The sequence below is a fragment of the Pterocles gutturalis genome, unplaced genomic scaffold (assembly GCF_000699245.1).
Source record: "Pterocles gutturalis isolate BGI_N339 unplaced genomic scaffold, ASM69924v1 scaffold35736, whole genome shotgun sequence".
Taxonomy (NCBI): Eukaryota; Metazoa; Chordata; class Aves; order Pterocliformes; family Pteroclidae; genus Pterocles; species Pterocles gutturalis.
In genome coordinates, this window is record NW_010101651.1 from 2,949 (window position 1) to 14,520 (window position 11,572).

The following is an 11,572-nucleotide window of genomic DNA, read 5'->3' on the forward strand; positions in this document are numbered from 1 at the left end:
TTGGAATGGTAGATAGTGCAATGAGATCACAGCACAGGAGAGGTAAATGTAGACTAGAAGTAATTCTTGGTGATGCCTGGCTCCTTCTCAAGGAATAAAAAAAAATTTTTGCACAAATATGGCTTACTCACTGAAAAAATAGTTTAAAATATCTGAAAGTTAACAATGTTGAGTTCAATATAGACTTTGGGGTGGAAGCAGAGTGGAAAATCAGAATGTTCTTTGGAAAGTCAGAATATTCTTCCTAAGTATTCCCTAAACTAAACAGCTAGTTAATTTAAATTGATGCTGTGTTTAAAATTGGCCTAAATTCAACTTTATAATTTAATAGTAAATTTTTAAAAAAATAATTTTAAACCTCCTAGCATTGAAATGGGTAGCACAAAATTTTTCCTACAACATAAAATGGTCTTAGATTTTAATTTATGTGAGAAAAACTTTTTTATTTGTTTGTTTAAGTGGATCTAAACCGACATTTTCTGTATTTTTAATTTTGTTCTGAGAACTAACAAATTTGCATATCACTGTTCCTTTTAACGAAATTTGTATATTCAATATACTCAAGTTGCTTGTAGTAAACATTTTGATACAAAACAAATGTGTTTAATTAATCTGTGTAGAGAGGATAGAAGCTAAGTTTCCCTGCCAAACCCATAATTTTTCCTGTGTTTCCAGACTCATCAATCAGAACTGACAGCATGGTGGTTTGTAAGAACTGCAGCTGACAACTTGTTGAGCCCTGTTCATCTGATTTGCCTGTTCACTGCCTCGGCACTGGCAGGCCAGCCATCTATGTGAGTTTGTCTGGGCCCTGAAGAATCTGGCATATTGGTCCTGAGTGCTATGGAATGGCACCACTTTTATGTAGAGTAGGTAAAGTATAAAGAGGAGAGACAGGAAGATGCAGAATTCCTTTGTGTTTACATTTTATTTAATGTTTTAACTGTAGGATCCAGATGCCACAATGTCTAGGCTATGTTCAGGGCTTATGTCAGATTTCAAGCACACCAGTATCTGGGTGCTGTCTCCTGTACCCTCTCTTGTCTTCCATTTCCCCTACAAATTTGTACAGCAACCAATTCCCATCTAGAAAGCAGCATGTCTGAAATCAATAAGCAGAATACCCTGAGCAGTGGGTGTTTGACAGTGAATTACTTGTGATTTTTTGTAGGGCTGTTGCTGTCTTCTTCAATACCACCTGCTTGTTCAAGGGGTGTGCTTTTTGTCTTGACTGCTTTGGCTCAGAGAACCTTTCATAAAGTCTTACTGTATTGTTCATTTGTCTTGGCTTTTCTCTCTCCTCTTCCCTCTCCTCTTTCTACAACAGCTTCTGCAGGCACCCTGCTCATCAGTACCAGCTTCAGAATCAGGAGGGAGCTTATGCTGGAAACATATGCTTCTCTGTGAAAATTAGTTTAAAACAGCAACCCCATTTCAGGTAACTTCTTCAGAGCAGGTCACTTTCCCTAGTTTTCCCAGTCATAATCCCACACTTACCCTATACCAATCAGCTATGGAAGTGGCTATGCTGCATCACACTCAGTTGTATTCGGTTATGATATCCATTCCACAGAGAAGATGGCAAGGAACTAACCCTTTGATAGGGCAAGTTGGAGCCTGGTTTACCTCCACCCCATTTTGCAGGAGTATTTATGTGATTTATTAAGTCCAGATTTTCCCTCTTTTCAAGGAAGGTGCACTGTATGTTAGCTGTGAATAAATAAGTAAAGTGTTCCTCCAGTCAATCAACACTCCTGTGCCGATGTGTCAGTTCAAACCAAAGCGTCTGAAATATACTCAAGAGCTGTCTTTGCCTTTTGGCTAGGATCATCCCGTTATATTAGTTATCTGACATGCCCCATCTCTGTCAGGAACCAATATCATGCTCCAGCGTACCAATGGAATTTGTGACCTAATAAGATTTTGGGTCTGCTTTATCCTCCTTCAGCCTGTGCTTCTTCATCTCGTGTAAGCAGACAAAGTGAATTGGCAGATGACTGATAAATGCCCTTTCCTTGGTTTCCTTAGGACTTTTAAGATGCAGTGGTTTCATCAAGGAAAACAAAGCACAAATGTCTTCACATGGATCTAAAAGTAATCTCAAGGCAGGGAGATAACTGAGTTTTCTCAAGGAACTTCCCCGTCCGTGTGTTCAACCTGAATCCTTCCTTATTATCCTATAGGAGTGGCGAGTTCATGCTGTTCTTGGGAGGGACAGCGGGAATTCTGTACTCTAACACAGATAGTCCACATATCCATTTCCTAAAAACAGAAGGATTTCCCTGTCTGCATCGTTTGTGTCATGTCTCTGTGCAGCCTAGACTTCACCCAGGCTCACCCCTTCTGCAGTGCTTCTCCACTTGGCTGCTTTTGATCCTAGTTTTTATTCATAGCAAAGTCCTGACTGATGCTTTAAAATTGCAGCTGGCTGTTTAATGTTAACTAAGTTACTAAGCACGCAGTGACTTTGCTTCAGCTATGGTGATGATATTTTCAAACTTTCTCCAACTAATGAGTCATTAAAAGTAGTAATAGAGGGGCTTGTTGGGGCCACATGTCCCTTGGAAACGCTCAGCCCATGCTAATTACAGTGGGTTGGCAAAGAGGTCAAGGCTGATAAGCATGTGGGAGGGGACACAGAACAGTAATGGTGAGAGGAGGTGAAAATAGTTACAGGAAATATTAATTCTACAGCTTGTTCACATCAACTTTCCCCTCCCATTGAAAACAAAGCTCATTTTGAAGACACTTGTAAAAGTTGCTCTTTAGAAATCAAACTCACTTATGCCTCAATAACTGGTAACGTGCCAGAAACGTAAAACCACAGCAGAGTAAACAAAGAATTAATCTGTGCATAGTTGTTTTAGTCTCAATTAAAACTGGAAATAAGATGGTGCGTGACAGTGATGCCACATGAGGGCCAGTGAGCAGCTTTACCCTCTGAACCCAATCCAGACGCTGCAGAGGAAAAGGGAGATTTTTACACTGACTTCCGTGACTTTGGACCAAGTCTGCTGTTGATATATCATTCCTGAAGAGCCACAGACTGTCTAAAGGACAGATAGTGCACTTCGTCAAGGAACTTTGCAACTTGAAGGCCCTGTTCTGCAACATGTGCGAGTACATTTATGTGTGTGACTGAGCAAAGCTAGTAACGTGTAGATGTTTGAACAGATGTTAAATTCTAATAAGAGATGACAGTGAGGGGAAGGTACACAATAAAAATAAGATGAGATGTGCAATTAACAAATTCTTACCTTATAACTAAGTAGTATATATCTGTGTAGTTCATGTTGCTAGGAGATTGCACTATACTGACTGTTAAAAGAGGCGGAGCATTGTAGTATAGAAGCTGGTTCTTTTCTCATTAGTCCCTTAGCCATAAGGACCAGCCCTCAGGAGCCATCCTTCTCGGAATGGAAATCTGTGCCTGTCCCTTAAACTGGCTACCGGCCCACACAGCTTGGGAGGGGATCTTTCACATGTGGTCCCACCCTGTCCAGGAGTCCCTGAGAGTGTTCCTGTAATTTTCCAGAGGCCTTTTGCTGGAGTAACAACGTCTGTCTGTTTGTTTGTTTGTTTGTTTGTTTTTAAGTAATTGAAATGGGTCATAGCTCTCCCAGTATCTGCTTACATTGTGCCTCTCCCAGCCAGGCAAATGCATTTTCAGCAGCTCCAAACTGAGGGAAATTTTTAAAACTGCAGGCATGATAATAATGACACGATAAATCTGATTTACTATAAAGTGCTGTCAGCTCAGGCTTGGCTTTAAAAAAAAAAAAACAACCACCAAAAAACCCAGCAAAACAAAACAACTCAAAACCAATAGAAATAATTCCTTAAAAAAATACAGTAGCCTTGCATTTAAACAGATGACTAGCCCCTGGCAGAACTTGGCATCTCTGAAAATGCTGGAGCACTCAGAACCTAAAATACAGAAGATGGAAAAAATAGACTTATGTAAAATCCATCTTCTGTGGCTTTTCACTGGCCACACTGAGAGGAAAGCATGCTCTTTCCTCTGTAGTAAGTGACCAGTTTATTGATAATAAAGTACATCTGAGATTTACTCAAAAAGGTAGATTTTATAGGCAGTAACCTAATAGCTCGAGCCAGCTGTTTGTAGCTGCATATTAAAAACTTTGACCTTGGGCTTTTCCCCTTCCCCACCTTGGCTTTCCTGCAGCAGCCACAGCAGTATCCTTGTCTTGCAGAGCTGTGATGCACTTTTGCTGTTGCCCATGTTTACCCACTTTTGCCCATGCTTACCCACTTGATAATTTTTTTCTTTCCTGTTTTTAAAAGGCATCGTATACAGAAAGTGTGCCGAAGGAATTTGAAGTGTATGGAATGTTCCCAACTACCCCCTCTGAGCATGTCTTCAGCACCTGTTAATTAGAAAACACCTGCTCATGGCAGAGGTCTGCCAGTGTCACACACATTAAACAGCATATTATCTCCAAAGTTAGAAATTGTTTGATAGACCATGTTAAATGTTGATCAGCCTGGGAGCATCTAACTTCACTGCGATGATTAATTATTCTTCTTCAGGGTAACTAAACCATATGGCAAAACTAACTTCTATAACCGAGGAAGTGCTCTGAGGCAGCAAGCGGGGAAACAACCGTATGTAAAAGGAACACTCAAGGCACTTAAGTGTCTTGGTGGTATTGAGAAGGATGAATGTCCAGAAAACGTGCTCATTTTTCGTTCACATATAAGAAATGATGTGAATAACTTAATGTACTCAATAACTGCGTTAATTGCAAAAATCAGTAAATCTATTGTTTAGATCTGTGAACAGGAAATCAGACTTTCCTGTGAACCAGCTGACAAAGTTGCTGTGAGTTTAGCCCAGATGCATAATTTTGTGTGTCATACAGGTAGAAGACTTAAAAAGGGAATGTATATGCAAATCATCCTTCCACTTCAGTAGCAAAACAGTTTTATGTATAAATGTGTGCTAACCCCCAGCATGCAAGAAGGTTGTGCCTAGAAAAATACCCTTTGGTGTTATTTATTTTTTTTTATCTTGAGTGGGTTTTATGTTTTTCATTCTATTACAGTATGTTTGCACAACCAATAAGGACGCCCAGAGTTGACTGCTGATGTTTATTGAATCATTTATATCACATAACCACTTTTGGGAGTCTGACCGTGGGAAGTAAAAGCATTCCTTTGAGAGAGGAGTAATCAGAAATTCTTATTGGAAGAAAAGGATGTCTGCTTGTTTCGTTTTTAAATGTCTGAGGAGAAGGCATGATTTCAAGTGGCATGACTGAAATGTGGACACACCAGGGTGGGAGTTCTCGTATGGGGTGCACGCAGTCAGGTTCACAACTTGCGGTTGAGATGCTCTGGGATGCATTAACCCTTTGCACTGTGTAGCCTCTTAGATGAGAAGGGTTTTAATGTGCCAGTTCCAAGTCAAAACTACGAAGTCAGTCATCTAATCTGTTCCAGTTAGAACAGTTCCTATCGCTCTCTGTTTAATGCTCACTGTCTGGACAGGTTGTAGTGCGCAGGGGTTCAGGTCTCATTAGTGTATCATTTAGAACTGAAAACCTATTCAATCTAATTTTGAAATAATTGGCATATATTGTTCTTTCTTCTCCCTCTCTATTTACTGATTTCACTGATGTGAGAGGAAACCATATAATGATTCCACTTTGGTAGCATCAGAACAGATATTTAAGAGCCTGTTTTAGTCATTTGGGAACAGAAAATTGGACACATATAGTGGGGTTTATTCTGGGGTCTGGGCCCATAAGGAAATAGCATTCTTAACTTCCTGAGGTGGGGGAATTGACTCTCATTACTTGCCTGTCCCATTCAGCTGGGTCCTTTAGTTCCTTTACTTTAGGTGTGTGACAAAGCCACTAACTTAAACGGGAACATTAACGCACTGCAAGATGAGTGCAGAGGTCAGCAGCAAGAAGCCAAAAGGGAATAAACAGAATTTTTTTAGTGATCTGGCAATTGACTTCACCAAATGCAAATGATACACAAAAATTTTCTCATTCTTCTGTTTCAGTCTCCCATGCTGATCTCTTTCCTGGATGCTGACGTTTTTTTTCTACCCTGTCTTTGCTAACATTTTCTATTAAATCAAGCAACAAGCTGCCTTTGTTACAGGCAAAGGACTCCTGAAAGTTGCAGGGGCCTGCATCATCTGGGCTGTCAGAATTCCAGTGCTTTTTTCCAGGGTGGTGGTGTTTTTCACCATGTTGGTCATTTAGGTCTACCTCATCATTCCAGCCTCTTTTGCTAGGATGCTGGTGCTTGTCCATCAGATACCTTCTGCCCGGATGCTGTCTTTTGGATAACTCACTGAAGTAGGGTAGCTGTGCACTAGGGGTGTCAGCATACTGATCCCACAATGACCTTCTGCCAGGATGCTGTCTCTTTTTCAGCTCCAGATAGCCATCAAGGTCATGTTCTATCTCTCTTTTCCCTGGATGCTGCCTCTTCTGCATGTCTCCGTAAGATGTGTCTTCCTCAACATCTCTTTTTCCAGGATGCTGCCTCTTCTCCAGATCGCTTAGGTACTTTTTCCCAGGCTGTTGTCTTTTGGAAAGCCATTCTGGCAGAGGGGCATTTGATTCTGTCCAAGGAAAAGAATAATGTTAATGAGCCCCCATCATCCTCACTAAGGAAGTTGAAATGGGAATTTGTGGAGTTCTGTGGTTCAGGATCATAATCTGTTGCTCATTATGCCTATTTAATTGCACAGTTAACTGTATGGTCTTGAATTTGATCACTCTGGATGGCATCTGTCAAAACAGTTCTGAAATATTTTTAGCAAGGATGGATTGATACATTAAGAACTAGCTGCAGCCAAATGGGAAGACATGCAATGACAAAGCCTAATGTGTTGATTCAGGTAAATGTGTCAGATTCAGGTAAAGGGAGGTGAGTAAAAGATGCCAAGCAGCTGGAAGAAATAATCTGCAGAAGCTGGGTATGGGCAAGAGCTGGAAATGGGCATGAGAGTAGGAAAGGATAGGACTGAGACTCAGGTAGAAGCTGGGATGTGGACATTTGAAAGCTACCGATCATAACTCTATTAGTATCTCTTAGTAAGATCTTTGTAATATTTCAGGTCTTGGATGGACATGACCAGCTCCGCATTCACGTGAAGAGGGAGGAAGGCTCTTTGTATGGGCACTTGGGGCCAGCTCCTCTTTCCACTCTACCTGGGCTTTGTGCTCCTTGTTGGGGGCAGGCACCTATGTGCTGCTCCTTGCCATCCCTGCATCTGACTTGCTGCCACTGCGGTGACTAGTGAGAGTAATCAATGCATCTGCAAGCTGGGAGGCAGCAGACACTAGAGCAGCCTCTGCATTCCCAGCCCCCAGCCACAGAGAAGCCCACCTCGTTGGTATGCAGAAACCGGGGGGTGAGGTAGTAGGTGAATGGCAGCACTCCCACCTCCAGTTAACATTAGGTACAGGGTCCACAGCTGGGGAATGTCCTCCACGTGTCCTCTTAGAACTTCCCTAGGGAGGTACTTGCCAGACAGGCAAGTTTTCTGTGACAGGCTTCTTACTATGCAGCAGCTGCTCAGTGACAGTACAGCATTGCCTAAGTGGGGAGATCTTGGAGACGAAAGTGCCTTTTGAGAGCTCTGTGACAGTGTATTGCAGCAGACCTCGTATCCTTCCCCTCCCCTTAGTTAGAGTAATAAATATATACATTAGAACCTGGGAACTATGCACTGTATCTTTGATCTCAGCCAAGTACTACACCAGCATCACCAGGTGGAAGTCCCCAGTGTTACACATACCTTTATTCATCTCCTCTTCCTTTTCAGCTTTCTTGAGGACAGACTGAAGAATGAGGCTTTCAGATCTCTGCAGGATGTCATCCAGGGGACTTCTTCCCATGTTCACACTTCCATCTAGAAGGGGCTGCCCCTCGTTGAGGCAAACACCACCCAAGGTCAGGCAGAGGAATAGCAGTGGCAGCTGGATAGATGGCATTGTGGGACAAAGGTTCCTGCAGCTTCCATGGGGGAGAGAACAACAGGGGAGGAGGGTGGAGCAGACAAACCTAGCAATAATTGCAATATTTCCAGACACTGAATAAGAAATATGGCACTGCTGTGGGGAGTGAAGACTTTTATGAGGGTCCTTCCTCATTTCTGTTACTAACCTCTCAGTTTATTTTATAGTCTTCAAATAATCTGTAAATTCTTCATAATTGAAACCAGGCACTTGTTCATTTTTCTGGAAGAATTAATGTGAACATTTTAAACACCTAACTTCCTGATGCACAGATAGTTCGGAAAGCCAGTGATTTTGCTTTGCCTTCTGCCAAGAGGCAAAAATAATTTCCTTGTTAAACTCTGTTTATTGTTGCCCCACATGAGGCACACACACATAGCTGCACTAAAAATCTCCACCAGGCAATTCCCTTTGCTAAAGGTTCCTTTTAAAATAATACTGGGATTTGCAGCACTTTCATTCCACCTTTAGTTAAAGCCCAACTTTAATAGTCCATCAGTATTTCAGTGTGTATTTCTATACATTTAAAGTAGCTGTGTGTCTGTGTATTTGTCAGTATAATAAGATAGCTCTGCTCCATTGGTCAGGGAGATCTCTCGCATTGGGGAAGCACCTCATATTTTTTTCACAGACACACTAATAACAATCATATCCTCTATTACCTCTTGCCCAGATAACAAGTGGTTTTATATTTCTTCTAACTAGCACTGGAATTCCTAACACACTTCTCATGGATTTATTTTCCAGTAAGCAGAGTTCCTTCAGTAGATGGAATACATCTTTAATACTAGTGTAGCGGTCATTTAGCTTAATTATATCTTCAGAACATAAAAGAAATGCACAATTTTATGAAGCTCTGCAAATTTTTAAGATAGAGAACGAGTGTATTACCTCTCTTATTGGCAGGTTTCTATCACTTCTGATGAAGTCCTTGGATAACAGCCCTAAGAATATCACATAGGCTATTTGGCTCAGATTAATGTTAAGAAGGAAAGTTAGAATCAGCTAAAAAGGAAATTATTTGATAAATTACCTGGTTTGTAGTTTCAGATTTTTGCTTGATGCCTCTGCCAAGAGATTGTTCAGTCCTTTAAAGCTGTTTGCACATCTGAGCTTCAAAGTTGCCCTTTTTCTGCAACAGACGCACACAGTATCCAATAGAACTGTTGCTAAGTCCTCTTTGGATGGCTTGTGTCTCCGTACTTATACTGTGCTGCCTCTGGACCCTTTATGCAAATAGCTGTGAGGTAATTCAGGTGATGTGTTTTCTTTTTTTTTCCTGGTGTCAGAAATCTGCATTTTTGAATGCATTTTAAAACTCTGATTTCTATTTGCTGACCTCTGTATATCCATGGTTGACTGCCAGAAATTGCTATTTTTCCATTCTCTGAAGAGATTATGTTGAATTTTATGTAACATAGCATAGAGAAAAGGAGGTTTTTCTCTGCTTAAAAAAAAAAAAGAAGGTTGTGTATTCTCTATTAAGCAAGCACTGTGGAGTAAGTGCAGAGAGGCAGGTAATTTATTAAGCTAAGGAAGAAAAGCTGAAACAAATGTAATGGATTATATTTAAATAAGCTTATACCATGGGTTCTTATTCTGAATGACACTATGCAGTTTTTGGCTCACAATTCTGTATTTTCTTAGCATAGGCTTCCATAAGCAGTACATTAGAATATGGTATGTATACCATACTTGTTGCTGCTATAGGCTTCAGAAAGCATTACGCTATTGCAACTAGAAATAAGACTCCCTCTCTTTAACCCATCTGCCTACTTAAGATACTCTTCCACACTGTATTACTAAAACAGATCATGCGGGGGGCACAGATAAAGAGCTAGTGATTCTTTGATAATCTAAGTGATCCTGATGACAATCTGTAGGACTAAAACTGCAGTACAGATTGCTGGTGGTATTGAAGCAGTTCAGGATTCTTTTATTGTTAGCAGTTGGAAAGTTTCAACCAAGTGAAGTCAATGTTTGTCTGCTTTCCCATTTCCTACCATTTTCATGAACACAAAACCACTTTTGTATGTCCTTCTTATCACTGCCATCTAAGTGTTTAAGTTAAATTTTGTCTTCAGCAGAAAGTAGCAACAGAAACCAACAACTTGTCACCATGGCTTGAGAACACATTTCTGGGTAGGACCCTGGCATTTTAGCAGCTCTCCAGGGTGCTGTGCCACAGTCTAAGACAGAAAGCATTTTGGGGATACTTTTAAAACCACTGCACTTAAAAGGGGATCAGCTATGCTTATAGGTAATGTGGATCCTCATGTAGCCTGTAAAACTTCCTTGAGGTAACAGGCATTTTGTGTCCAAGCAGATGATGGAAATACCATATAAAACTAAAAAGGGGTGATGTGCAAGCACCTGGGGTGGGAAATACTTGCTGCTGATAGGAGCTCTGAGGCCCTTTGGGGGTAGCTGCTGGTTAAAGCCCGGTGAATGAACTGGCCTAGAGAATCTCCTGAGATCATTAGAAGCTCTGCTGGCTAATGCTGAATGTCACCTGAAGTGTGACCTGAAAACAGTCAGGAACAAAAGTGAAGGGCCTCTTTTGAAGGTTCAATAACTTTCAGTTGACATCCTCCTCCAAAATTCCAGCCATGGCAAAGCCTTTTGCTCTAGCTGTGAGCCCCAGAGTTTTATAGTTTTGGAAACACAGAAGTGTTGAAGCTTAATCTTTTGAATTCCTTGAAACTAATAGAAAATCCTTTGAGGAAACTTATTATAGGGAGAGATTAGGTCTTCTGTTTTAAATAATGAATAGGATGAGTATTGAATGAGATGAGAACATTAATTTCTGTGCAGGGAGGCTCTTAATAGAATTACTGAGTAAATTCCACATGGGATGCACACAGCTCCCCTCACCAATTTAAATCCATAAATGCCAGGGAAGGCTATTCTATTAGAAGGAAGGGAGAGTATCCCACATAGCATTAAAACTGTTGACAAAAGGGGTATAAATAACATGTTGCTTGTATCAGCTAAATTGTTTTGTAGTTTCATGAGGAAGCAAACCCAAAGTATTATGACATTAATCCCACGTATTGGTTTACTGACAGACTTTTCAATATTAAACAGCATATTATGGAGTCAGAACTTGACAGGCTTAATTGTATACTTAAGAGTCAGTCTGACTCACAGTTTGTTCCTTCTGGCATGGTGGCAGTTTGGAATTAAAGATCTCAATGGATTCACTGTAATGTTTCTTTATTTTGTAATTATCTCTGCAGTGTTTATGCAGGATCATTTCTATAGTTTTCTAGTCAAGAGAACCCTGTGATTTGGGAAGAAAGTGGCCATCTTCAGAAAGAGTATCATTGTCTCTTGTTTCAGACACAGTCCAGGATCTTTCAAACCAAATTTTGTCACTTAATGCAACAAGCAAGACCCTGTGCCTCCAGGCACCAAGAAAACCCAGCTGCCCAGCCTGCTGTTTTTCCACAGCTGCTAATGACAGCACTCAAGAGATTCTTGTTCACTTCCAACAGGGAATTAGTCATTGGACAAAGCAAATTTACAGCTCCGTATACCTTGCCAAAATACTGTTTTTAAGCTGG

At 40.8% G+C, this 11,572-nt stretch overlaps 1 protein-coding gene across 1 annotated transcript; it reads right to left on the bottom strand.

The window, feature by feature from the left end:
* Positions 1 to 6,017: 6,017 nt before the first annotated feature.
* TRH (thyrotropin-releasing hormone) lies at positions 6,018 to 8,141 on the bottom strand. The gene is made up of 2 exons (XM_010084118.1): positions 7,787 to 8,141; positions 6,018 to 6,604 (listed from the first exon to the last, which is right to left on the bottom strand). Exons 1-2 carry the CDS (start codon positions 8,139 to 8,141, stop codon positions 6,018 to 6,020), a joined length of 942 nt encoding a protein of 313 aa, XP_010082420.1.
* Positions 8,142 to 11,572: the final 3,431 nt, after the last annotated feature.

Coding starts and splice junctions, on each gene's coding strand:
- TRH (XM_010084118.1), bottom strand. CDS start 8,141: ATGAGGAAGGACCCTCATAAAAGTCTTCACTCCCCACAGCAGTGCCAT. Junction 6,605..7,786: donor GGAAGAGGAGATGAATAAAG/GTATGTGTAACA, acceptor TTCCTTGGACAG/AATCAAATGCCCCTCTGCCA.